The 27,082-nt window shown below is 46.3% G+C and overlaps 3 protein-coding genes and 1 pseudogene across 9 annotated transcripts in view; 1 reads left to right on the top strand and 3 right to left on the bottom strand.

Moving 5' to 3' along the window:
* Positions 1–2,370: 2,370 nt before the first annotated feature.
* On the bottom strand, positions 2,371–7,932 carry LOC148101862 (microfibril-associated glycoprotein 4-like). The gene is made up of 6 exons (XM_087845157.1): positions 7,921–7,932; positions 7,532–7,687; positions 4,977–5,015; positions 3,468–3,564; positions 3,194–3,361; positions 2,371–2,784 (listed from the first exon to the last, which is right to left on the bottom strand). Exons 1-6 carry the CDS (start codon positions 7,930–7,932, stop codon positions 2,531–2,533), a joined length of 726 nt encoding a protein of 241 aa, XP_087701283.1. The 3' UTR covers positions 2,371–2,530.
* Positions 7,933–10,851: 2,919 nt separating this feature from the next.
* Positions 10,852–12,050, bottom strand: LOC102795981 (leukocyte cell-derived chemotaxin-2-like; annotated as a pseudogene). The gene is made up of 4 exons (XR_015719429.1): positions 12,011–12,050; positions 11,360–11,451; positions 11,124–11,275; positions 10,852–11,037 (listed from the first exon to the last, which is right to left on the bottom strand). The product of XR_015719429.1 is annotated as a leukocyte cell-derived chemotaxin-2-like (transcript).
* Positions 12,051–15,833: 3,783 nt separating this feature from the next.
* slc16a12b (solute carrier family 16 member 12b) lies at positions 15,834–24,827 on the top strand. The gene is made up of 7 exons (XM_087845025.1): positions 15,834–16,377; positions 22,103–22,206; positions 22,275–22,418; positions 22,495–22,749; positions 22,817–23,150; positions 23,496–23,755; positions 23,932–24,827. Exons 1-7 carry the CDS (start codon positions 16,265–16,267, stop codon positions 24,123–24,125), a joined length of 1,404 nt encoding a protein of 467 aa, XP_087701151.1. The 5' UTR covers positions 15,834–16,264; the 3' UTR covers positions 24,126–24,827.
* Positions 24,828–25,802: 975 nt separating this feature from the next.
* LOC102795377 (uncharacterized) overlaps positions 25,803–27,082 on the bottom strand; it is a 17,677-nt gene continuing 16,397 nt past the window's right edge. For 2 of the 6 annotated variants that reach the window (XM_087845021.1, XM_087845022.1), the window contains exons 29-32: positions 26,593–26,652; positions 26,439–26,508; positions 26,182–26,300; positions 25,810–26,103 (exon numbers count right to left, since the gene is read on the bottom strand). In XM_087845021.1, coding sequence (XP_087701147.1) covers positions 26,020–26,103; positions 26,182–26,300; positions 26,439–26,508; positions 26,593–26,652 — 333 coding nt within the window. In that variant the 3' untranslated portion in view covers positions 25,810–26,019. Of the gene's footprint in view, positions 26,104–26,181; positions 26,301–26,438; positions 26,653–27,082 lie in introns of all 6 variants that reach the window. The other 4 variants (XM_087845023.1, XM_087845024.1, XM_087845020.1 and 1 more) reach the window with 4 other exon arrangements.

Genomic DNA, 27,082 nt, shown 5'->3' with positions numbered 1-27,082 from the left:
GGGTGCATCGTCATGCTGACGGCCTTCAGGGAGTGGTTTCACCTTTCCAGGATTTCCACTGCAAAGTTAGGCATGGTGCTATCTTGACAACCCCCCCATGTGAAGTTTGGCACAGTCCTTGTCAAAGGACCAGGACATGCATCTTTCTGCATGTGAGACATTCATGTGTCTCTGGAGCTGCAGCGGAGAACTTGAAAGGATGTTCTCCTCAGCCTCACACTTATGGAGCTGTTAGCAGCTACACTGAGAGATGTTTGCTCAGGGGGAGAAGTCAGAACAGACTAAACTCATGGGCTCATCACCTCACAGGTTATTGTGAATGACCACAAACCAACACCTCCTCCAGCTTCTCCAGGTCAGACCCCGAGGCCTCCTCAAACCAGCCGTTACGTCCCGGGTCTGTCCAAGGGTCAATGTGCCAAAAACGCCTGACCTTGGAGGCATCCATGTCAGCTGCTCCTTCCCATCAGCTGAGCAGAGACACCCACGTTTCTAACTGTAGACCCCATTAAAGGCTGAAGGAAAAACTGAAGCAGGTGTATGTGCTCCTGACAGATTTGTGCCTAACATAATGAAAGCTCTCGGTCCCCTTTTGTGAAATCGTCTATCAGGAACTTTGGGGTAACGTTTGACTCCGCCTTACTTTGGATGTTCATGTCAAATCTCTGGTTCAGTCCTGCTTTGATCCCTTAAGAAACTTTGCTAAATTAAGTCCTGTTGCCTCCTCCAGGTACTCACAGGTGCTGCTAATACAGCTGCAGTGGCTCCCCACTGAATTCAGAGTCCATTTAAAGATTCTGCTTCTGACCTTTAGAGCTCTTCATGGACCAGCACCAGCTTACACTATTGAACTTCTACAGCCCTGTGTGAGGTCATGTGATCAGCACACGAGGCTTTTGCCACTGTGACCACAGAGCGTGGAGCTCTCTCCCTCTGAGCTACAGCTCTGTGGACTCACTCTCTTTTAAAAACAAACAAAACTCATCTTTCTGGAATTACGTTTGGTCAACTTTTCTTTTTGTTGCTCTGGTATTTTTCGTGATCTCTGTCTTGACAGGTCAGATATAAATCTGATTTTACTTTATTTCAGGTGAAGCTGCTCGTATGAGCCCAGAGCTCAGAGTAAGAATGTACAGCGACCACTAAACAACAGTCGCCTCAAGGCTCTTTATAAGGTCGAGACCCTCCAATAATACGAAAGCGTGCTGCTCTCGTGCTCAGACATCACCCTGACACGGTGAAAGTCCTCCATGTGGGGCAGCAGCTCGTTTGGATTTCCTCTGTGTGACAGTGTGACCACACCAACACACAATGAGGTGCATCTATTTGAAAGACTGAGTGTAAACACAAAAATTATTTTATTTTATGTGCTGGAATGTGCAGAAAATAGGTTTAAATATTAAACTAATTTCTTCCAGTCAGAGAATGTTGCAGATAATTAAATGTTTGCTTGATGCATAAAGTTAAAAGATTAAAACTAATAAAACAAGTTTTAAAAAGAGACTTTTCCATTTGATTACAGATTAGAATTGAGCTGAAAGATCTATCACTTTATCACCTGTTCAGGTTGTAAATCGTGTTTTTAGAAACAAAAAAAGGTTTCTTCCTGTTAAAAGGGAGTTTTTCCTTCCCACTGTCGCCAAAGTGCTGCTCATAGGGGGTCATATGATTGTTGTGTTTTTCTCTGTATCTGTTATTGTAGGGTCGACCTTACAATATAAAGCACCTTGAGGTGACTGTTGATTTGGCGCTGTATAAATAAATTGAATTGAATTGGCGCCACCCGAGTGCCGCACTGCCTGCTGGGTAATACTCGTAGAATCAGAGACGGGACTTTTTAAATAGGGAGCTGATCCAGACTTCCTGTGTTGGGGCGCTGCAATTTTAATGTAAGTGAAAAGTGAATTGACTCCATTTTTGAACAAGGCTGCAACATGACAGCATCAGTGACTTTGTGGATGTGCTGCACAGGCACCTGAGACAAAAGCTCAGTATGAACTTCTCACAAGTAAAATCCGGTTGTGTAACTTTAGGTATAGAAATACTGAATATTAATATCAGTGTCTTCACCCTGAAGCAGGTGGAGCTGTAGTGCGAGGGCGGCTCCAGAATCCAGACAGAAACACACAAAGACCACGAGAACACCTCAGCTGTTTGCTTCTCATTTATTATCAGGATACAGCAGATAATGATTCACACCAGCTATCAGACCTCCACCAAACAGTCAGTGAGACGTTAAATCTGAGTGTGCTGAGCTGCAGACTGAGGAACAGCAGAGACCTCTAGTGGAGGAACGTGTTCATTGCAGCTGCTCTCATACAGGTGAACTCCATCAGCTCATACTGGTCTCCGTCCATCATTTCACTCCACCTGCAGCTGTTTGACAGCTGCTCACTCACACTCTGACTGCTCTTCTGAAATATTTACGTCTTCGACTGACTCTGAAAGTTAAAGATTCTCTGGGATTACATGATAAAGGAGAGAAAAGAGAGATCAACACGAAATGTTCTGCTGTGTTTGTCCTGCAGATTTACTGCACAGGACGGATCTTCATGCTGATGGTCTTCAGAGAGTAATTATTACCCTTCCACTGGTGCCAGGCCACACCAAAAGCAAGGACAGTACCATCAGCCCCCCAAAGATTAACCCCGTTAGGGTTTGCATGGAGACAGCCGTTGTACCAGAACGCCCCCAGAAAGGATTTTGCACAGTTTCCTGGCCAGATGTCCTGGTCTTTGTCAAATGTGGAGAACTTCTGTCCGTTGTGAAAACTCAGGGCATCTCCTGCAGAAACACAGATGAACAATCACAAAATTACCACTAATCCCAGTCAGACTGGTCTGCATGTGTACTGGGAGTGTTCTCAGTGGGCCATGACACAGACTGGACTCAAAGCAGGTTCAGCTCCCTGCTGATCCTGTATGTCTCCGCACCACCTGATCTGTGGTGGGATACAGCTCCAACCTTTTTATCTGTTTCCATGGAAACAGTCAGCAGAGACCTCGGTGAGCGACTCCTGTTTGCACAGCACGAAGGTCACATGATGCTGTGATGACATCATCAGTAAATGGAACAGCTGGAACATCTCTGGAACTAAACTTGTTGGAAGTTTCAAACTAAGCTTAAATGAGGAACCAGATTTAAGACCTGACACTTATTCATCTTTCAGAGTCAGAGCAGAATATTTCCCCACCTGCCCCTCCGTTAATGAATCCAGACACGTGCAGTCTGTATCCGTCGGACTCTGGATCGATGGAGAACGAGGAGTAACGGGCAAACGCCATGTTTCCACTGAAGTCCTCCATGTCGACCAGCAGCTCGTACCTTTTCCTCAGAGTGAGGTGGAAGAGACTCTCGAGGCCTATAAACAACCAGAAACATGCACAAGTCTCTGATATGTGAAGCTTCTCTGGTTCAACATGTGTCCACAAAGTCACATCAGAGTTTCAGCTTTGCACTTTGCTCACCGAGCCAGTACTCTCTGGCAGCGTCACCGAAGCCCATCTTGTATTGACTCCAGGGTCTGTAGAAGTTCACCGAGCCGTCCATCCTCCTCTGGAACACCTGGGGACGAGAAGGTGGGTAACCAGCTGGACATACACGGCATTCAAGATTAGTCAGAACCACAGACAGGTACCACTAACGCCCTGCGACTTTAGTTTGGACATCGTGCAGACAGCTGGGCTGATTCCTTGTAGCCTCCAACAGTGAGTATCTGGAAGCCTGCAGCAGTGCAGCCAGACTCCTGTTTGCAGGTTTTCCCCACACCGCTGCTCCTCTCTGCTTATTACAGAGAAACTCTGGTTTTCTCTCAGATGACAGCAAACAGTACATTCACAGTCTTTTACACACTGTTTCTACAGCACTGTATCCTTTCTCCACACACGACCACCTCATGTTCTCCACCATCAGGTCATCATGAGCTTGTTGTGATCAACACCAGGGTCAGTGCTGTTCCTGTTACTGAACTGGTCGACCCCATTCTCCAGCCTCCTCTAAGAGCTATCTACACTTTTGCTGCTCCAGCATCAGACTCAAAATCCAGAGCTGATGCTGGTCACCGCCCATCCTGTTCCTGCACCACCTGACCTCCTCGTTCCTCAGGAGGAGACATTCAGGGAGACTGCTGTTCACATCAGTTGCCTCGGCTTGTCCTAGTAGGAGTTCCACCTCATTCACCTGCTACCGTAATCATCTGCCTTCCTGTGTACGACCACTGTGATCACCAAAGATGTGGGCTTCATAGATAATTGGGAAACTTTCTGGAGGAAACCTGGTCTTGTTAGGAGAGACAGTTATGCAGACTGCACGTGTCCATCAAAACAGTGCTTTGCTGCATGTATATTTTAACTTTGCTTTTTATTTCATTTGAAGGAGACCTTCAACTCAGTGTGTCTTTTTACAGAGTTCAGAATGTTTTCTTTGCATAAATAAAATTTCACCAGGAACTTTGAGCGTTAAAGGTTGCCAACCCCTGCCTTAGGGATGTCATTAGAAGACATAGCATACATTTACACTGCTATGCAGATGACACCCAGCTCTATCTGTCCATGAAGCCAGATAACACACACCAATGAGTTAAACTGCAGGAATGTCTTAAAGACATAAAGACTTGGATGGCCGCTAACTTTCTGCTTCTTAATTCAGATCAAACTGAGGTCATTGTACTCGGCCCTGAAAAGCTTAGAAATATGGTATCTAACCAGATTCTTACTCTGGATGGCATTACCTTGGCCTCCAGTAACACTGTGAGGATTTTCACAGGTTTCTTCCTGTTAAAAGGGAGTTTTTCCTTCCCACTGTCGCCAAAGTGCTGCTCATAGGGGGTCAAATGATTGTTGGGTTTCTCTCTGTATGTATTATTGTAGGGTCTATCTTACAATACAAAGCACATTAAAGCGACTGTTGTTGTGATTTGGTTCATAAATAAAACTGAATTTTACACACAAAATGAAAATAAGCGTTCAAATACTCACAGTCCAGCGTCCATTTAGTGAGTTCATGTCACAGTACACCTACACACACACACACACACACACACACACACACACACTAATGAAACATCTCAGTGTGTAATACTGATATCAGTTTGATTAGAAGTATCAGCAGGAACTGGTTGTAACTGGTCAGTTTAACCTCCTATTGAGTCCTCAGCTCAGACTTTATAAATTAGACATTATAAATAAATTAGTATCATTAAACTGTAAAAGTATTTTATTAAAAACTATTTCATATACATTTCACAGAATATTAAAATATTATTTTAAATACACTGAACAAAAATATAAACACAACACTTTTGTTTTTGCCCCCATTTTTCATGAACTCAAACTCAAACAATTTTTCTACAGGGTGGGCCATTTCTATGGATACACGATAATATCATGGGAATGGTTGGTGATATTAAAGTCCTGTTTGTGGCACATTAGTATATGTGAGGGGGCAAACTCCTCAAGATGCGTGGTGACCATGGTGGCCATTTAGAAGTCGGCCATCTTGGATACAACTTTTGATTTTTCAGTAGGAAGAGGGTCATGTGACACATCAAACTTATTGGTAATGTTACAAGAACAACAATGGTGTGCTTGGTTTCAACGTAACAACAGCAGCACGTTTAAGCTTGATCAGCTGTTGTTAGAATTTATTTAATATTATTTCTACACCAGGATCTTTTTCTACAGCTGACGTAACTGTGCAGGGGCGGAGCTAGCAAAGTGTAGCCAGGGGGGCCGATAGGGCATGAACAGGGAAAAGGGGGCACAAAGACATACTTTTCTTTCTTATTCTCATTTAAAATGTCGAGCTTTTAATAAATAATTATCTGACTCTTACACCCAAAGTTTTAATCTGATGTAAAATGTATAGAAGTCCATTACTGTATATAGTAACTGTTAAGTCTAATATACCCTAGTAAGCTATAGTACTTTTTCCTTTGGGAACCATCTGTGCAGTCTGCAGTTCTGTTGAAGAAAGATGTTGAATCTATTTAATTATTCTTGAAAAATAATTTATTTCTGTGCATTTTTTTTCACACTGTATCAAATTAAAGTTGATTACGTCGATTAAGCATCATGAGGTGGGGGGGGGGGGGGGGGGGGGTTCACTTTTTTTTTTTTTTTTGCTGGGAGTTTGCAACCCTGTTAGTCAGGTTGCTTAATATTTCTGCTAAGTACTCTTTAAAACACCAGAATAGGGAGGATGGAGCAGGTTTAAGTTTATTTGATCAGTTTTGATGAACTATGAAATATTTTGGGTGCAGTGTATTTTTCACACACAGGTATTGTTTTGGAGGAAGGAAGGTTCAGGGTTTAAGTAGTCATCATCATGGGCTCATCCGATTAGAATGAGAATAAGCAGTCAATCATTTACAGGTTTTGTCGTTTTATTGAATAATGGGTAAAGGAAGGAAAGACACACATGGACTGCTATCTCTCAGCTGCCACCCCATGTGGGAGTGAAGAAAAAGTGAGGGGCAGGTGAGTGCAATTAAGGCCAAGCACCACCCCCAATCAAAGGTGAGGAAAAGAAACAAGGTGCATTTGGTGAAGTGGATGTGCTGAAAGGTGAGCCTTTACAACAGGTGTAACAGAATAGCTTTAGTGTTTGTTTTTTAAACTTCAGTTTGAACTCATACAAAATGCAGCAAGATATAGAAAAACAGTTTTATTGATTAAACACACTATATCAGATTCATATCGGTATCGGACATTAAAAAAAGTGGTATCGTGCATCTCTAGTCCAAACATCTTTAGCTGCTTTAGTTTGACTCTAGGCTAACCTTGACTTGTTAAAGTTAAGCTCTTATTAATTAAATCCAGTTTCACAGAGTTAAATCTGCGTCACTCTTTGGGACTCCAGAGTAAATGAGTCTTTATTCATGTCACCTTTAATTTTTGGATGTTTTTCATTTTATTCCTGTTTTGGAGCCATTTGAAGAGAAAACTGTTGTGTTGGTTTTCTTGCATTTTCTGTTGCGTTGTTCCGGGACAGGAAGTAAGTGTGTCGTTAGTTTAAGAGTTCTGGCTGTAAAACAAACCTCGTCAGGATTATGATTTTATTATGATTTTGTGCCATGTTGATACAACTAAACTGGAATTAATTAACGTGTAGTTTTAAAGTGATAAAGTGCTCTCACAGCAGAGCAGACTTTTAAATATTTAAGAACTAATATGACAAAGTGAAACGTGGTAATGTTGTATTACTGCAGTATTATGGGATTATTATACAAACTATAGCTAGTGTTTAATTCTGGGTGGTTTATCATTATTATATTAATTATGGAATAAAAGTAGAAGTTTGATTATCAGAACCGTATTTGGCCATATTATTAGGCACATGTGAATGTGTTTTGTTTCATATAAAAAACAAGATTTCATGTACATTTAAACTAAAACAAGTATATTTTACTCCATTGTCTCATTAGAATATAGTTTAATTATGAAAATTCCCATATTTTGACAAGCTGGTGAATTTGTGGTGTGGCTGTAGCTCAGGAGGTGCAGCAGGTCAGTTCCAGTGAGCTCCAGTTTACCTGGACAGCAGACGTGGCTCCGATGGGATAGATGGTGTACACGCCGCTGGGTCGGCCGCTGTCTTCATTGTAGATGTCGCTGCAGTCCAGCGGGAGCACGAGAGGAGCACAGCTGCTCAGCAGAGGCACCAGGAGGAGGAGGAGGACTGACAGCAGCTGGAACAGACATTCTCATGTTATTTCAGCATCATGTAGAGCTGCTGCATTTCTGACTGTCACTCAGCAGCAGTGCAAACTCAACCTCAGAGCCGACGTTCTCCGATTTTATGAAAACATCGTGAAGATCAACAATTTAAAAAAAAGAATAAAAAAAGAAGATTTTGATTTTTAATCTAATCAAATATCAAATTACTGGTGAATATTTCAGATGTTTGAAGTTCTGAGCTCACCTTCATCGTCATAGCTCTGCTGAAACGATCTGATGAAAAACCTCAAGTCTGGGATTTTTATGTGGAAAGATTAATAATTAACTGATCCGCTCTGTGTGGTTCAATCTGGGTAAGATGACTGTATGTGATTTATAACCCTTATTAGCTCTGACATGGTCCTTGAGGACTTTGACTTATTGTCAAACTTGAGCTTTGAGTTAGATTAATTATTCTGGCACATTAGCACAGCCTCTGGATATCCACTGTCCTTCAGATCAGCCAAAACCCTGTCAGCATGTCGGACAGAAGCAAGAAACATGGGAATAAATGATCAGAATGATCGATCACACACGCAGAGCTTTACAATCTGTAAAAAACGTTCTAGACCAGAAGATAATGTTTGTGTTTTTCTTCTATCGGTCCAACAAAAACACGTTTGTACTTCCTCGAGCGCTGATATAAAACTACAATAATAAGTCAGAATTAGTACTGAGTTACTGACACAAACAGCTCAGGTTATTATAGCAGCACAAACACTGACTCGTTGATTGGTTGGTTGATTGGTTGGTTGGTTGGTTGGTTAATTGGTTGGTTGATTGGTTGATTGATTGGTTGATTGGTTGGTTGGTTGGTTAATTGGTTGGTTGGTTGGTTGATTGATTGGTTGGTTGGTTGGTTGGTTGGTTGGTTGGTTGGTTGGTTGATTGGTTGGTTGGTTGGTTGGTTGGTTGGTTGGTTGGTTGGTTGGTTGGTTGATTGGTTGGTTGGTTGGTTGATTGGTTGGTTGGTTAATTGGTTGGTTGGTTGATTGGTTGATTGATTGGTTGGTTGGTTGGTTGGTTGGTTGGTTGGTTGGTTGATTGATTGGTTGGTTGGTTGGTTGGTTAATTGGTTGGTTGATTGGTTGGTTGGTTGGTTGGTAGTCATTGGTGTATTGTGAATGTGGAACACCAGACTCTTTCCTAAAGCTGAACCTGTTGTGGTTTGCAGTGACTGGGATTAAAGTGAAAAACACAAATAAACACATGAAGGTCTGAGTGGAAAGTAAACCACTGACAAACAGAAAAACAGCACCCAAAACACGTGTGCTGTAAGGCACAGGCCTTACTTTCAGTTTCACGCTACATTATCTGTAATGTTTTGTACTGTGTGATAACTGTAAGGGAACAGATCAGTGCATGACTGCAGACCACGTGGGGCTGATGGTCCAGCCTCTGGCCCAGAAACAAACTTCCTGACACGTGCAGTTTGTAGAGTCTGGGCCACCCGCGGTGAGTGTTATCATCCCGCCAAAGCACTGTTATCAGGTGAAGTCATTCCTGGTAATGTTTGTGGGAACCACCTTCATGTACCTTCTGGAAGTCCATGTGTTGTATCGGCAGTCGTGAACAGGAAGCACATCAGAGACAGAGACCGTTTGCTTTAAGCCAAAGCAGCCGGACGACAGCAAGACTCCAGAGGAAGGAGTCATGGATGAATTAAAGCTTTGGGAAGAAACGCAGGAAATCAAAAGGCACTGCAGCAGTTTGAAGCTTGCACACACAAAATCAAGCAAAATGTCAGGGACACAGTAAGGCTGGACAACAAGGACAAACTGAAGACAAAAGCACAGAAACTTCAAGAAGCAGAGCTGCAGACTGAGTCAGCACAGGGAGAACTGGCAGATTCATGTTTATTATAAAGCACCAAATGACAACAACAGTCACCTGGAGGGGCGTTACACTGCAAGATAAACTCTACGGGAGAAACCCAACAATCACACGACCCCCACGAGCTGATCCGGGATCAGGGTGGGGCAGCCATCTGTGAAGGCGAGGGGAGGAGGGCAGAAGGAGGCAGGTCAAAGGAATATATACGCCCCTTTCCATTAGTACCTACTCGAATCGATTTGGCACGGTTTGTCACAGTTTTCACAGTTTCCCATTAGGTCACAGTATCTGCTACTATTTTAGTACCTGCTCGGCCGGGTTCCAAGTGATCCGAGCAGGTACTAAAATGTGATGTCGTCAGACTGCATGCCACCGATTGGCTGCTCAGTGGCGTCATCGATGAGTTGTGAGAGCTTCTCATTCACAAAAATGAAAACTGACATTTTTGGAACCCGACAACAAGAGAAATGTCTCTAAAAACAAAACTGTGGTCCCCGAGTGAGACGAAAAGCCACAGACTGAGCAGCAGGTGCATCATCGCCTCAACGTCCACCTTGTTGTTGACGTGTTGCATACTAATGATGTCACTGGATTCTCTGAGTCGAGCCGAGTAGGTACTAATGGACACGGGGCCATAATGATGCATGGCTGTGGATCCATCCACAGAAGAGGGGCCTGAAAACTGAAGGCTCTGCCTCCCATTCTACTTTTAAATACTCTAGGAACAACAAGTAGGCCTGCAGAACGAGAGCGACGTGCTCTGATAGGGTGATATGGTACTACAAGGTCATTAAGATAAGATGTCTTTACAGCTGAGCTCTTCCTTCATGTGTCTGAGAAGCTGAAGTGGGTTGTAATGGCAGCGACCGCCCAGCAGAGGGCGCCGTGCGACAGACCTGTGGTGGACCGGCTGCTCCATCAGCTCTTTAATGAAGAGTCAGGATGAATAATAAGAACTTGGATATAAAGCACAGAGATTTTACATTTTTCTCTTGACTGTTTTCACGGCTTTGGTCTGTAATTCGTCGTGCAGTTCTACCGTCAGGGCGATTGGTGGATGGTGTTTTACCACCGAGTCAAGCAGCAGGATTTATCAGGCTACTGACAGCTGCACAGTCTCAATGACACAAACTTTAATCTTCAATACAATTTTAGTTGTGAACACTGATGATTGTCTCTGACCCCAGTTGCTCTGTTTATTATACCAGCGGTCCCCAACCCCCGGGCCTCGGCCTGGTACCGGTCAGTGAGTCGTTTGGTACCGGGCCGCGAGAGTTGAGGCTCAGGTGTGAAATGTCTGGTTTTCAGAGTTTTTATCAGTTTTCAGCGTAATTTTGTTATCGTTTTATCGTTAACATCTGGACGTGGACGTGTGAGGTGATTCCCGGATAAACGCTCTGCATGGGCAGCATGGTGCAGATCCTCTGCCCCTTCTTCACCGTTCCTGAGGTTCGGTCCGGCCTCACGTAGAACAGCTTGAAACAAAGACCTGCAGGACACAAACGCAACGCCTCGATCAGCGAATCAGAACCAGGATCAGTAACTCTGTCAGTGCTGCTGCGCGTGATGACCCACCCTCTCCTGACAGGTTGATGCCCTCGTTGATGGCTGCCTTATTGGGGTCGGTGTAGACGGTCAGTCTCCCGTTAAGAGTCACGTCAAACGGAGCGTAGACAGCGGCGCCGTCCCTGCACTTGATGTCCAGCCCCTGGTGGAGTCTGGTCCCCCTGTAAGCAGCAGACATCCAGCTGTGAGCAGCTGTGCCACATCGTCCACACCAGCCTTACAACACAAACGTGATCTCTGAGTACCGTCCGGCTCCGTACTGTCCCTGTCCCCATCTGTCCGACGTCCTCCGGCTGTTGCTCGGGTTACTTAACGCCGTCACACACCCACAAAACAGCTGGACACACACAGATGTAGACTTTTATGGACACAGCCTTGGGTTTTCAGTTAGGAGAAAATAAATAACCAGAATTATTGCATATTTATTTATTTATTATATTTAGTGTTAAAACACTAAAAGATGGTCTTTACGTAGTTAAACTCAGTTTAGGACAAAAGTATTCAGATTTTCTCTTTTATTCTAAAGTTTAACGTTAATTAAGATTTTTAAGTTAATTAATTTGGTTCATATCATTACGTTACTAAATTTAATCATTTTATTCCCTCATTAATTAAATGGAAAGTTAAACTCAGATTTTCAATCAATTACAGATAAAAGTTTATGACATTTCTGAATAATCCCAAAACCTCGAGGAAAGTTTGATGTTTGTGGGGACCTGACGAGTCTCGCTGTCCTCAGTGAGTCCTTATGAGCAGGTCCCCGTAACGCCACAAAGGTAAGTTTATGTTTGTAACAATGAAACTTGTTTTTAAACACCGTCATCATTATCGGGCATGTGAAAAAGCTAAAGATTGTTTTTAACAGGTTTATCATCAGTGCAGAGCAGAAAACTCACCCAGTAAAACTACGACGTGTCTCATCTTCAGGTCTTCAGATTTGATCCTGAGTTTCTGCTGCTTTTCTCTGTTTTTATAGTCTGAATTTTGGAAACACCAGGAAACAAACACCATCAAATTATTTCACAGGAAAAACATCTTCTTCCTTCAGTGAAGCTGTAAAATCTGTATTGTCTGAACAAAGTTCAAAGGTCAGAGCTGCCAGTAAGATATTAAAGTCGTGTAAAGTGTGTGGGTGGATGTGCTGCAGGAGGACATGGAGGACAGTTTGGTGCTCGTTACTCAGACTAGACTGAGAACAGTTAACCCTCGAGATAAAACCTTGGCCGTGTAAAGCTACTGTGACCAGGTACATGCTAGCTGGCTAACTCTCCTGTCACGCATCATTAGTTACTTACCTTTGCTTGTTACAGTCACCTGGATAACGTGAACTTTAAGGTAAACCAGCCAATTAACCCCTCCATCCATCCAGGTGTGATTTTATTAGCAGCAGCATTCATCGCCGCGCAGGGTAGCATCGCCGCGCTGGGTGAATCTACCACAGACACATCACATTGAGATGAATCAGCTGATCTCAGACCAGCGGACTTTTGTCTTCGCTGCTCATTTGTTCATCATTTTATCAGTGGAGTCACAAAAGAAACCGGATCAGGACAAAACCAAGGTCACGTCTGGTCATTCACCGGAGACACCGGGAACGTTTGCACTGGTGGGACGAACCTGTCCTTAAACCCTTTGACCTTTAACCTCACTCAAACAGGATGCAGCAGCTTTTGGACTCACACATTTATACACAACTAAAAGTCAAAGGGCTCAAACTGTTCCAATAATGTGTCTGCATACACGACACTGCACAACCCTGCAGCCCACAGGTGTTAATCAGTCACTGAAATGTGGTTGGTGCACGGTCCAAACAGCGTGACAAAGTAAAAGGATAGTGATGATTGCTCTGGCTCTTTCACAGCAGGAGGCCTGACACTGTTAACATTAACTGAAGAGGAGCCGCACGACCAGCAGTAAGGTCGCTGCAGTATCCACACAGAGGAGCAGGTTTTAGGGTTTTATTGAACTGCTCGTAATCAGACACAGCCGGCACGTGTTTGTGGAAATGTCACGTTTTGAACTTGGCCCAGTTTTTCTACCTCGTGTTTATCCTTCAGCCTTATCGTGAGCCGACTGAATCACTGATCCAAACCTGGAAAGCCGGATCACAACACCCTGGCTCACATCCTCCAGCGAAGGTGGAGGCCGGTTATTTCTTTACAGCTCTGACTGAGAAACAGAAAGAGCAGCAGACACTGATGTCATCGAGGAAAACTTGTTCCTTTTGTGCGCACACAGTTTGCAGTAAAGTGCAGTCACACGTGTACAAATGCACACGGATCCAGATGTGAGCTGTCTTTGCAGTTTGCACACATCCAATCCAACTTTATTTATAAAATCGAAGCACAAAGTTCTTTCCAGTAAAACACAGTAACATACATTAAACAGACAAAGAAAATTAAATAACAATAAATGAATAATTAATGAATATCTACACTGCAGACTTCTCCCACAACTCCACCTAGTGCTCCCTGCAGAAGTTCTCTGATGACTCTGCAATAGTCACCTCATCACTGATGGAGACGACAAGGAGTACAGAGGACTGACTCAAGACTTTGTGGACTGGTGCCAGCTGAACTACCTCCAGATCAACACCAGTCAAACCAAGGAGCTGGTGGTAGACTTCCACAGGCACAAGCATCCCCCACTGTAACCACTGAACATCCAAGGTATGGACATCGAGGCTGTAGACAGCTACAGGTACCTTGGTGTTCATCTGAACAACAAACTGGACTGGACTCATAACTCAGACGCCCTTTACAGGAAAGGGCAGAGCAGGCTGTACCTGCTGCAGAGACTCAGGTCGTTTGGAGTGGAGGGCCCACTCCTGAAGACCTTCTATGACTCTGTGGTGGCCTCAGCCATCTTTTATGGTGTGGTCTGCTGGGGCGGCAGCATCTCTGCTGGGGACAGGAAGAGACTGAACAGGCTGATCAGGGCCAGCTCTGTTCTGCCCTCTGGACCCAGTGGAGGTGGTGAGTGACAGGAGAACGGAGGCTAAGCTGTCATCCCTGTTGGACAACATCTCCCAGCCCATGCAGGAGACTCTGACAGCACTGAGCAGCTCCTTCAGTGGGAGACTGCAGCACCCACGGTGTGGGACGGAGAGATTTCACAGGTCTTTCCTCCCCACTGCTGTCAGACTCCACAACAAAGACTTTAACTGATCTTATCGTATATTTTATTCTATTTTATTCTACTGTATATAGTATTTTATTTTATTCTATTCTGTACAGTTGTGTATTTAATCTTATTGGATTTGAATTTTTGCTTCATAACTTTTGCACTGTCCACTTCCTGCTGTGACAAAACAAATTTCCCACGTGTGGGACTAATAAAGGTTATCTTATCTTATAAAGAAAGAAGATTAAAATGAACTAGGAGCATAATCTGGAGAAAAGCCTAATGTGGAGGGGCAGCTTATTCCATAATCTGGGGGCCACAACAGCGAAAGCTCGACCCCCGTGTTTCAGTCTCGACATGGGGACAGCGAGGAGAGACTGCGATCTGAGAGACCTCTGTGGAGTGCACAGGTGCAGGTCTGCCAGGTACGTAGGAGCTCGGCCATTCGCATCTTTAAAAGCAAACAATAACATTTTTAAATGAATTCTAAGATAAACAAGCAACAAGTGTTTGTCCCTGTCAGCAGGCGAGCAGCAGCATCCTGCTGTGAGCATCACAGTGAGGCCTGATCACACCGACATTACCTGCATCAGCTGTGTCAACTTTCACTCCAAGGCTGGTGACGCTGGTCTGATGGTGGCACACGTGGCTCATAGAGGTGGGAATCACCAAACATCCCACGATACGATATTATTGCAATTTTTTAAAATATTTTGCGATATTCAGATTCTGTACATAAAGGTAAACTTTATCAATATTCATTTTCTCTAATATCAAAGTCTCACACTCAGTCTTTCTCTCATTTCAGTTTGATTGTTGACAAACTGAACGGTTTGTATTACAGTCTAGTCCAACTTAACTGAATCAACCATCTGGTACAATTATAGCTATTCTGAACTATGCAGTTTATGAAAACTATGCAGCCCCTTCAGCAACTGAAGAATTTGAAAGTAAATTAAAACAAAATATAATTTTACATTAAATAAAAAAGTTTTAAACTTAATTAAAACAAAACATGTCTTAAATTAAAATAAGTAAACTGTCATGTTTATTGCTGCCAAAAACAAGTTAAACACATTTGGACAGTGAAGGAATGTCAGGATTCAGAAAAAGGATCAACATGCTCTGAAGTCAGAGCACAAAAACCTTTTTGTAACAAAGTATCGATTTCTGCTGTCCCTGTATCCATACATTATTAGCAAACAAAATATCACCATGCTACACAGTATCCATTTCCCCCCCACCCCTAATGGCTCATGCACCAGGTGTTTCACAGGTGATCACACTCAGCGTGCTAATTGGTGGAGGGCTCTACCTGCTGGCCATCTTTCTCGGAGCTGATAACACTAAACACACCAGAACATTTACTGTCTGAAATGTTATTGGGTTACTGGGTTGTGTCACACCCCTCGGGTGTGTCACACTGGTTGCCGTGGAACACACTGTACTCTCTCTGCTCTGTCTGACTGGAAATGCTTGTTTGCGTCACCCGACACCTGAGACATCCTCCCCTCAGTCAGCCCCACCCACCCCTGGCCCTGGGGGGAGGTAGGGTGTGGAGAACTAAGCGCTCCCTTCGCAGCGGTACTCTTTGCTGACTCTGCTCTCATCAGGTCCGGGCTGGGGGCCTCAGCGTTCACACAGTGTGGTTAATGATTGAGGGGTGGGGTGGGGGGGTGTCACTCATTGACCGCAGGAACTTTTACACCCACAGACAGAATTAGGGTGGCGGGACTTCACTGTCACTCCACTGGGACTCTACTGGGTTCGACTCAGAGGACGTTGAAGACTTTTAATCTGCTGGAGACAATCTGAACGTCTTCCTTTCCTTCTTCTGTCCTTCTGCCTCCCAGCTTCACCTGGCCGATCTCCACCCCTCATTGGGGGAGGGCTGAGTGCCCCTGGATACCTGATCACCTGCGGTCCAGGCCACACTTTTACCTTTGTTTCTGCTGTTGTGAAGCAGCTGACTGCTTCAGGTTTGCACCAGAAGCTCCAGGATCAGCCACCGTGGTGAAGCTGCAGCGATGGCTGCTGGAAAGCAGCGGGACAGCCGGGGGGTGCCGCCGGATGGCGGGTGGGGGTGGGTGATTGTTGGATGCTGCTTCATGGTGACGGTGTGCACGCGTGCAGTGACCAGGTAACGCACACACGCACATCCATATACTGGAGTGAGGGATCGTGGACGTCCACACCAACACTGCACACAGCCGTGTTAGTGTAGCTGCAGATGTCTGTTAGACTGGCTGTTGTATCAGAGTTTACTGATTTGTGCAAACATAAAAGAGACTTCTGTTGTTTTGCTTTGGGTTCATTATGGCCCTGATACACCTTTAAAGAGGCACCTGAGTGTGTATGTGGACATGTTTAAAGAGACATTTTCAGAAACAAAATCTTCAGTGAAAGAAGAATCAAAGACAGACAACATTCCTGTGACTCAGGCGCCACATGACTCCATGACTCAGTAACGAGGACTTCAGGCCAATTACAGCGATTGGCAAACTGCCTTTAACCATTCAACAGAAAACGGTCCAGAGATCTTCCCTAAAATTAAAACCAGTCTTCTCACTGTGACGCAGCAGCATGTTTCTCTCTGTTACACACGCAACAAAAAAGGAACATTGTGTACTACTTTTAAAAAAACCTGCTGGAGAAACATCTGCCAATTACTGAGGTTAATTATAGGCATGGGTACCGGTATCCGGTGCCATGATGGCACCGGTTCTGACATAAACGGTAGTAACCAGACCGAAAAGCAGCGCACATTTCTTTTTTCCCCCTGAGCTGTGATACACTTTAGATTCTAGCCAATCATTTTACGTTTCCGAGGATAGTAGGCGGGTCCAGGTACGTACGTGCTTTTAGAGCAGAGCTACAGATTAAAATGCCCAAGGCGAAGCGGTCAAAGTCTGGCTGTACTTCACAGCAAAAGATGCAAACTCAGCAGCTGCAACAAGTGCTTTAAGCTGATACTGTGATACTGTCAAAGGAGGTAACACCTCAAATCTGATGAAACACCTGGCGACGTATAGCGTTTTTTTAAAGCCGAGAAATGCGCCGTATTTGATAGCTTGCTGCGAGACCTCACACTGAGCACATCTACTGCGGGTGTGGTGCCTGTTATCGACCCGGAGTTAGCAACATCCCCCAAAAGCCCGAAGAGGAGAGTCCTGGCCCCTAGCCCTGCCAGTGTAGCAGAAATGATGAGGATGATGATGCAGCAGCAGCCGTTCTTCTCTGCGTGAGTAGCTTAATGTTGTTCGTGTGTAATTTACGTTGAGTAGGCTAACCACGTTATTACATTAATGCATGTAAGGTGAACTAGCAAACACCGTCATAGCTACATGCAGCTGTCTTCTTGTTTGATGGCAGATACTCCCTTCACCCTGGACAAAAAGGCTAAAATGACCAAAGAAAAAGTGGAAAACAGTTAAACATGAGAGGTTTTTGGACAAAGTTTGTGTTTTTTCCATTGTTTAAGCTGCTTCCAGCCCAGAGCGATACCATATATGCCCCATAGCTGCAGAAAAGGCTAACATTGTTATCTTTTTACAAAAAAACAGCTGAACATGAGAGGTTTTTGGACGAAGTTTGTGTTCTTCATTCTTTAAGCACCGGTTCGAGCACTGTTTAAGCACCGGCACCGTTTCAAAAGTACCGGTTTGGCACCGGTATCAGATAAAACCTAAACGACACCCATCCCTAGTTAATTAGTGACGTGGCTGCGGGTGAAAAAGTGTCTGAGGCCTGAAGCTGGGTGGCGTGAAGTAGGAGTGGGCGATATAAACGATATACGATAGAAACGATATAAATTTGGCCAACGACAGAGATTTTGACTATACCGCCCTATCGCGACAGCGCATGTTGATGATGTCATCAAGCTGCGCCTGCTTTGGTCAAAAGCATCGCAGCAGCTACAACCATTATCATCTGCAAATTATGGTGACAGTCACAGCAAAGAGATGAAGCACTTTTGAAATATGGGGAAAGCCAAAAACTGCGCTTCCTCCACTTCCGTAACACTGATTCATTAATGTTGAATTCTCTGCAGCTGCTCTGTTCCCATGTTGTTGCAGTATATTAATGACTAACCTCGTATTGTGGATGAATAATCTCAGTTGTTCTCCTGACTGAAGTTTGGCCCGTGTACAGCATCCTGCTATGTGATTGCATTTGTCCCTGACCACCAGAATCCCTCACGTTAACTTTTAATGAGTGGAAAAAACGTTGGCGTTCATCCTCCAGCTTCACTGTGCTAATGCTATGCTAACATAGCTGTGTTGCTAGCAGTCGCGTAGCACATCATTATATACCAGGTAGTCCAACTTCAGTAACCCTGCAAACACCACTGCTGTTTAGTTTTCTGTCTTCATTTATGTTGGAAGTGATAGCAGAGCTGTACGTTTGAATTAGTTTCAGAAATCTCTGTCAGAACATGGTATGAAATGTTTAGGTGGAAACTAGCGAGCTAACTTCCTGTTAACTTCTAACTCCATTAAATTTAATAAATTCTGTTTTCATGGATGTAAAACTTAATTGTTACACCTGGTAAAGCAGCAACGCTGATGATTTAATTAAAGATGAAAGAATTTAGACAGTTTTTAACTCTCAGTGTTCGTTTGACTTTGGGACCTGAAGCAGACGGAGTTTTGGACCCAGATTACTCCGTGAAGCTCCTCACTACGGCAGCCGTAATGCTCTGACAATCCATCAAGCAGTGCAGCTTACCAAAGTTGTACTAAAACATTTTAACAGATTTCTGCCCAAATCGGGTCGAGGTCAGTAAGCACAACCAGAATTTATACATAAGGCACACTCTCGATTTTTGAGAAAATTAAAGGATTTTAAGTCCTTATAGTGTGGAAAATACGTTATACAGAAGAAAAGAATATATCGCAATCAGTGTTGGGAAGGTTACTTTTAAAATGTATTCCATTACAGATTACATGCCCCAAAATGTATTCTGTAACGTATTCCGTTACGTTACTCAATGAGAGTAACGTATTCTGAATACTTTGGGTTACTTAATATATTATCATGCTGTTTACAACTACATGAATGTACTATTGCTGTGATTTATTACTGTTACTGAAGGTCCGCGGCTCCGAACCGTAGTAAAGGGACCTCTGGCTAATACGGTGGGTTCTGTGTCGGCTCGTAGCTGAAAACTAGCTTTACTTTGTTGTCTGGGTCAACTTTGCTAGCAGAGACAGAGAGAGGCGTTGAAAGGCTGCTCCAACAGAACTTATTGTTTCAGAGGAAAACACGAACACGGTGTACAGTCGAGTCTTAATAGCTTACTTACAGCTGGGCTCGTCAGGCTCTCTTCTTGGCTGCAGTGGTTATTATTATATTTACATGCTTCCAGCTCCCGTTTCTGCTCGATGACAGCTCGTACTTTTCCTTTTTCTCCCTCCCTCGCTCACAGACACATAACGTGTATGGCAGTCCATTCTCCCTGCAGCACGGACTACACTGCCCATGATGCTACATTCTTTAGAGCTATACCTGTAGCATTCTGCCTATTAGCTTAGCACAACAACAACAAAAAGGCCTCTCTCACCCAGGAAACACGCAGAGAGAGCGTCACCCTGTAACCATGGCAACCGTAACGCTGCCTGGAACAACAGAACGTAGCTGTCAAACAAAACCCAAACAGTCCTGGTGTTGCTGGATGTTTGTTGCTGGTGTTGCTGGATGTTTGTTGCTGGTGTTGCTGGATGTTTGTTGCTGGTGTTGCTGGATGTTTGTTGCTGGTACTTAGCATCCAAAGTTTTAAAGAGTATGAGCCTCAAACATGCCTGACGAGGTCTACAGAATTCATCCTTCTGCACAAAAAGATGCGACTTCTGCTCCGCCTCATTCACCATCACACGTCCACACCATCAGTCTGAACGCCCTGCATTAGGAGCATGCTCAGTAGAAGTAACTTATAATTATATTGGGCACCTGTGCTTGTTTGTTAGAGTGGGTCATCGGTGGGACATCTCGTTTGAATGAAGTGTGTGAAAACTGAGACTGAGTAAAAAAGCACTATAAGTACCATCACACCAGCTGGTGCTACGTGTTTATGATGAAGGATTACACTCTGCAGGTCGGGCAGTAATAACAGTAAAAACACCTCACAGGTATTTTCAGCAACATACAGGGGTGTGTCTACAGGGGGGCATGGGGTGTGCACTGTTTTACACTGTAGTTCCTCGTTATTCTGCAGATTAAGATCATTAATAAAATATTTAAGAATATGTTATGTGGTTACAGAGTAACAAACCAGCAGCATGTTTCCCACAGGCCTGCAGAGCACCAGTCAGACCAGGCAGAAACCAGAACACAGATTCAAAAACACACCATGTTTCCCAGCACGTGACACTGGTCTGAGAGTAGTCAACATCTAATTACGTGTGTGCGTGTAGCTGCTCTCACTGGGAGATGGGGGCTGTGTGTTGGGGTGAACTGGTTTTAATGGGTGGGTGAGGCTGAGCTGGCATTGGCTCCACATGGTCCTAGTGCCTGCAGGCTGCTTGTTTCAGGTTCAGTTAGTCTTAGTACTCAGATTACTTTTTCCTCGTAAGGAGTAAGCTGCGTGACCGGTTTTCCCTCTGAGATCGTCTCCAAACAGCCTCGGCCGGTGTTTGCGTCGTTCCAAGCTAACAGCAGAGCTCTCCAGCAGGAGAGCGTCTTTGTACGTGAAGGACATGTGCAGCTCTGCTGCTTGCTCTGCGCTCGGGGGATTTACAGCCCCCAAACACCTGCACCGCTGCACCACCAGCAGCATCTGTGATGTTGTCGTTAAAGACTCCGCCCCCTGAGAACGGCACAGCGGTTGACATTTCAGAAACGCCCTGACACTGCTGTCAGCCAAAGGAAACCTGCTTCCATCCAGTGATTAGTGACACTCAGCTGTGATTCCCGGGTGGACGCGTCTGACGGAGGAATCCTCGGTGCTCGCGGTGATCGTCTACGCTATTCCTTTCCTCCAAACAGGAAGTTTACCGGAGGCGCCGGGTCCGCCCTGCTGCGGCCTGGCCCCCGGGGCTGAATGGGTTAAACACAGAGACACGCGGCCTCCTCCTGTGACCTTTGACCCACATTTTCTGCTCCGACCAGAGACCGGCGTGACTGCTGCTGCAGCTGGAAAACTTCTCAGAAACATGTGTTCAAAGCTCCGCCTCCTTTCCATCTGTGAAAGAGTGTGTTTGTGCGTCTGTGTGTGTGTTGTCCTCACAGTGAGGCGAACAGGCCCGTCCCCCATGTTTGTCACTGCAGTTATACAACAACACATTAATCCTGAAGTTATGTGTGACTGGCACACATTACACAACACACACACACACACATTACACAACACACACACACATTACACAACACACACACACATTACACAACACACACACACACACACACGCCTGCCCTGCTGGTTAACGGGGACTCTCTCTCTGCTGACAGGAAACAGGAACAGGCTTGTTTACAGGAAGTGCCACCTTAAACCCTCCCCTACTTCCTGCTCTGACTCTAATCAGCGTTAGGGAGAATGCACGTTGAAGACTTAACTTTATGTCCATCTTTATGTACAGTCTGTTTTGGGGGGAGAACTACAATTCCCAAGATGCATTTAAGCAACAAACATCCAATCAGTGAGCTACAAATCTTTGTGTTTAGCGCCTGTCTGTGAAAAGCGCTTAATAAATAAACTTTACTTACAAAGTCAGCTGACTGCAAGAGAAGAAGAAATTCTATTTAAATCTGAGCAGCAGCAAAGAATGATGGGTAATGTAGTGCACTGAAACCTTTTTCAGGGTCAGTCATGGTGTGTTGTTGCAGCCGAGCGTAAACGTTTTGCAGTGTTAACCCTCTCGTGTCTGCAGGTGTGTCTCCATCTTCTTCGTGGAGTTCCAGGCGCACTTCGGGGCCGACTACGCCGCCACCGCCTGGACCCACAGCCTGCTGGACTGCAGCACCATGCTGTGTGGTGAGTACCGCCAATCAGACATCACAGAGTGGTTCTTGTGGTCAGGCTGAGCGTGTCTGTGTGTGCAGCTCCCGTCGGCAGCCTGGTGGGGAGCCGCTACTCCTGCCGGGCGGCGGTGGTGGCGGGGGGCCTTCTGGCCTCCTGCGGCCTCCTGCTCAGCTCCTTCGCCACCAGCATGGAGATGCTTTACTTCAGCGCCGGGATCCTGACAGGTCAGACTCAGACACGTCCTCCCCATCTTACAGCGGCGTGCTCTTTATCATGCTGACACGTAAAGTCTGTCCGCAGGTCTGGGCTTCGCCCTCTGCTACACCCCCGCCATCGCCCTGGTGGGCTGTTACTTCCAGCGGAGGAAGGCGCTGGCGTACGGTGTCGCCATGTCGGGCAGCGGGATCGGGACCTTCGTGCTGGCTCCGGTGGTGCAGATGCTCATCGAGTTGTACTCGTGGAGGGGGGCGCTGCTCGTCCTCAGCGCCTTCGTTGCAAACCTGTGCGTCTGTGGAGCGCTGCTCCGACCAATAGCGCTGCAGGAGGAGCAGTGTGGTAGGTTGTCATCAATCACATGTTCCCTCAGCGGGCCAATCAGACTCACCTGTGCGTTCTGGTGCAGGTGACATCTCACAGCAGGACGTGGAGAAACCTCCCAGAGAGTCTGTGGACCTCCTAGCTCCGCCTCCTCCACCTGAAAGCTCCGCCCCCAGGCTGAGGAGGATGCGGCGCCTCCTGTCCCGTGGGGAGTACCGCTTCCTGCTGCTGCCTGACTTTCTGGGTCTGGCTGTGTCCTTCCTGTTTCTGGCCAGCGGCTGCAGCCTCCCCTTCGTTTACCTGGTGCCCTACGCCCTGAGTGCCGGCATCAGCCACCAGCACGCCGCCTTCCTCATGTCCATCCTGGGGGTCATCGACATCGTGGGGAACATCACCTTCGGCTGGCTGACGGACAGAAGGTAAGGCGAGTGTGCGCGAGGACGAACACTGACGCTGTTCCACGCGTTACAGCCTCGTTCCAGAGGGGAACATTCAACACCCACAGCGAGCGCGAGCGCGTTTATTAACCTTCCTGTGACTCTCAGCGTCAGCGCACGTGCTTCCTGCTTCCACTGCTCTGGACCTCAGACTAGGGTGAAGGTTCATCCTCCACCAGGTCATTGTCCTGGTGGAGGATGCCCGCTCGACTTTGCAGCAGAACGTTTTCTGTCTGCTTGGCGAAAAACATTTTTAAAGGGACAGTTCACACAAACATGGCTGACATTTGAGTGCTGACGCCGTCGGACGTCCTGTTTGTCTCTCAGGTGTTTGAAGCCGTACCGCCTGGCCTGTTATGTCTTCTCGGTCGGGATGGAGGGTCTCTGCTGCCTCTTCACGCCATTACTTCGTTCCTTCCCGCTCCTCGTGCCCTTTGCCGTGCTCTACGGCTACTTCGACGGCGCCTACGTGGCTCTGATCCCAGTGGTGACGTCTGATGTGGTCGGAACTACGTGTCTGTCCTCAGCTCTGGGCGTTGTCTACTTCCTCCACGCCATACCTTACCTGGTCAGCCCGCCCATTGGAGGTGAGGGAAACAGCTCCACCCTTCATCCATCTTTAAAAGAGAAAAACTTTAAATCCACTTAAATTTTAAATATATATCAAAGACGTCAGTACGAGCAGTAACTTCTGGAGCGTCTGATTGTCCCCACCTCACCTGCTGACGATGTCACACCTGAAACTCTTCTTCTCTTCCTGCAGGCTGGCTGGTTGATGTTACAGGAAGTTACACAGCCACTTTCTTCCTCAGCGGCGCCGCTCTGCTGGCCAGCGCGGTCATTCTTTCCGCCGTCACTGGAATTCGCCATTGCCGCCATCGATCAGATTCGGTGCTGTTGCAGTCTTCTGAAAACCGTCATCAGGGAGCCCGAGCCCCTCCACCTCAGTCTGTCTGACCAATCAGGTGGTTTCATCACCTTCAACAGGACGGTGTTACCTCACAACCCTCAGGCTACGTTCACTCTGCAGGTCTTGATGCTCAAATCAGATTTTTGATCAAATCTGATTTTTTTTGTCTGCTCGTTCACACTACAAATAAAATGTGACAGCAAACGCGCTCTAGTGTGAACGCTCAAAGAAGACGTCACACACAACGCGCTCTGTTTAGACCCAGACCAACAGTATTGTTTGACTGATGGCCTTAATATAAAGACTTCGGACTTCACGTTTCCCAATTTTTGCTTTAAGTTATTTTGTTATTTACATAATAATGTAAATAACCTAATAATGATCCTTATTGCTGTTTTAGAGGAGCGCTGCTTCAAAGGATAGTTGCAGATTTCTGTCAGAATCTGCAGATTATACAGTACAAATAAAATGTTCACGTTTCTCCAACGTTGTTCCCAACAGTTTCACGGAAAAATATCAGATTTGTGCCGTTCACACCGTCACACCATGATGGGATAGATGGTCGCAGAGGGTCAAAGAAGTCAGATTTGATGCTTTCGCCTGCAGCGTGAACGTAGCCTAAGAGAAAAGTACCAATCAGATTCCTCGACACAAAACCAAGCAGACGGCTGAACAGGCCGACTGACAGGTGCCAATCAAACGATGACTTCACAGGAAGTGAAATCTTTTTAGTCTGCTGAAAATGAAAACGACTTCCTGTCTGAGCTGAGAGAGAGAGAGAGAGAGAGAGAGAGAGAGAGAGAGAGAGAGAGAGAGAGAGAGAGAATCATCTTCAGGTGTGACTCAGGTTACCTTAGATTAGGTTACCTTACCTAAGATTACCTCAGGTTAGATGTCAGCGTGTGAGCAGCGGGGCTGAAACCGCTGCTGATTGGTGGAGAGCGTGATGTCACTGCTGATGTCAGAGTGATGCTGATGTTTGTAACGTGTTACAGGAAAATAAAAGCTTTGCCTCAGTTTGTGCCTCCTGCCTTTTCTTCATGGATCAGCTGGAGCTCTGCGGTCGTCCAGCTCACGTTAGCTTAACCCTGAAATAAACAGCGAGGACAACTTTGCTCCGCCCTCCTCCACCCAGCAGGTCAGCCAGCGCAAGGAGAAGCTGCTGGTGTCAGACCTTGAGCTGAGGAATCAGCAGCTTCATCCTGATTCTGCGGCTCGAGTCCTCGCTGCCAGCAGAGGTGACGTCATTGAAGGAGCCCCAGGTGGCTCAGGTAAGACCTGAAGCCACTTTATCTGACACGCCCACCCCGACACGTCAGCGTGAACACGTCAGCGTGAACACGTCGGCAGCGTGAACATGTCGGCAGCGTGAACACGGCGGCAGCGTGAACACGGCGGCAGTGTGAACACGTCAGCAGCGTGTTGCCCAGGGACAGACTGGAGCAGGGATCCAACTCCCAACCATCGGCTCCGCCTCCTGAGCTACAGCCGCCTCACCTCCCTCAAACACTGGAGTCTGAACGTTCATGTGACATCTCCACATTTCAGCACCAGACAGGAAGTGAGGTCACACACTGAGGAAGCTACAGTAAAACTTTACAGCATGAATCCCTTTGAGTCACTGCAGACAGACTCGAGCAGAAACTTGGGTGGAGGCGCCCCGGCCTCCGCCCACTGCAGGGCCGGACGAACACCGTCACCGAGACATTTTGTCTTTGTGTCGACGAGCTCACGTGAGTGCGGCTGAAAGAAGCTTCACCTGGACATGATTCAGCTCACCTTTATTTACATCACAGCAGTCACAGAGATCCACCTTAAACAATTCCACCTTAAATTTAAAGCCTCACAAAGGTGAACTGGTGGTTTTTTTAAAGGTCCAAACATTAAAAAGAAAGAAAGAAACAAACGAAGAACGGCGCACATTAAAGATAAATCATGATGTCACTTCCTGCAGGTTTGAGAGCGTAGCTTCCTCTTCATGATGCTGTGGTCGCTCTCCCGATCCTCCGCCGCCGCTCCGGGCGTCTGACGGGACAAACAAAGACGCGTTCATATTTAGAAACAAACAGCCGCTTCACGCCTCAGAGTCAGACTCCGTCTCACCGTGTGTGGCGAGTCCACCATCGGCGCCCACGGGTCCATATTGTAAAGCTTCCTGCGGCCTCGCCGGGGTTTGGTTGCCACGGTTACCGCCTCCTTCTCCCCTGAGCTTGTGTTTTTATCTGCAGAGAGGACGGGACGGTGAGTTCGCTCTGGAGCCGCAGGGCCTGTTAGAAACACTTCAGCTAAACTTGTTTAAAGACACGGCGGCAGCTCAGCGCCGCCCCCTGCTGGCGCTGGGTGATGGAGGCGTGGCTGACCTTTGCTGCCCAGGACGCACGGTGAGGTGTGGATCGCCTCTTCAATCTTCTGCAGAGCGCATCCTCTCTCCTGCACCACAGAAGAAGAAGAACGTTTCAGGTGAGGGCTCTGAGGGCGTGCGAGTTCATCCACCTGTCGGCTGGGGCGGCTCACCTGAACGCAACGGGTGTTTGCCCTCGGTTTGTTCCTCTTGTTCTCACCGTACATCAAATCCTGAAACACAACAGCGCACACGTCAGAGCGCCTGAGACACACAAACACACTCTGGGAGGCGGCTCCACCCTCTGGTGACTTTCAGCGCTGCAGACAGATTTATACGAAAGGAAAGAAGAAGAACGGCGTGTCAGCTTGTCCAGGTGATGCTGGTGGCGTTCAGGAGAATACTGCGGCGGCTTCCTGCTGTATAACGGATAGACTGAGTATACTGGCGCCGTTAGACTCCTCTGTGCTGAGAAGGCTGCTGGCGGCGAGAATCTGCCAGTCTGGCGAGATGAGGCGGCGCTTCAGAAGACGATAAAAGTCTAACACGTGGTAATTTTAACCCGGGATGCAGTGACGGCGCTCTCGCCTATCTCATGACCACGTTTGTTCTGAATGACTCTGAAACAACCAATCACGGCTTGTGTTACACATCGGAAGTCTG

Source organism: Neolamprologus brichardi, chromosome 8, assembly GCF_056152115.1.
Source record: "Neolamprologus brichardi isolate AB-2024 chromosome 8, ASM5615211v1, whole genome shotgun sequence".
NCBI classification, from domain to species: Eukaryota; Metazoa; Chordata; class Actinopteri; order Cichliformes; family Cichlidae; genus Neolamprologus; species Neolamprologus brichardi.
The sequence above is the reverse complement of the archived record's forward strand: the minus strand, read 5'-3'. Positions and strand labels throughout refer to the sequence as shown.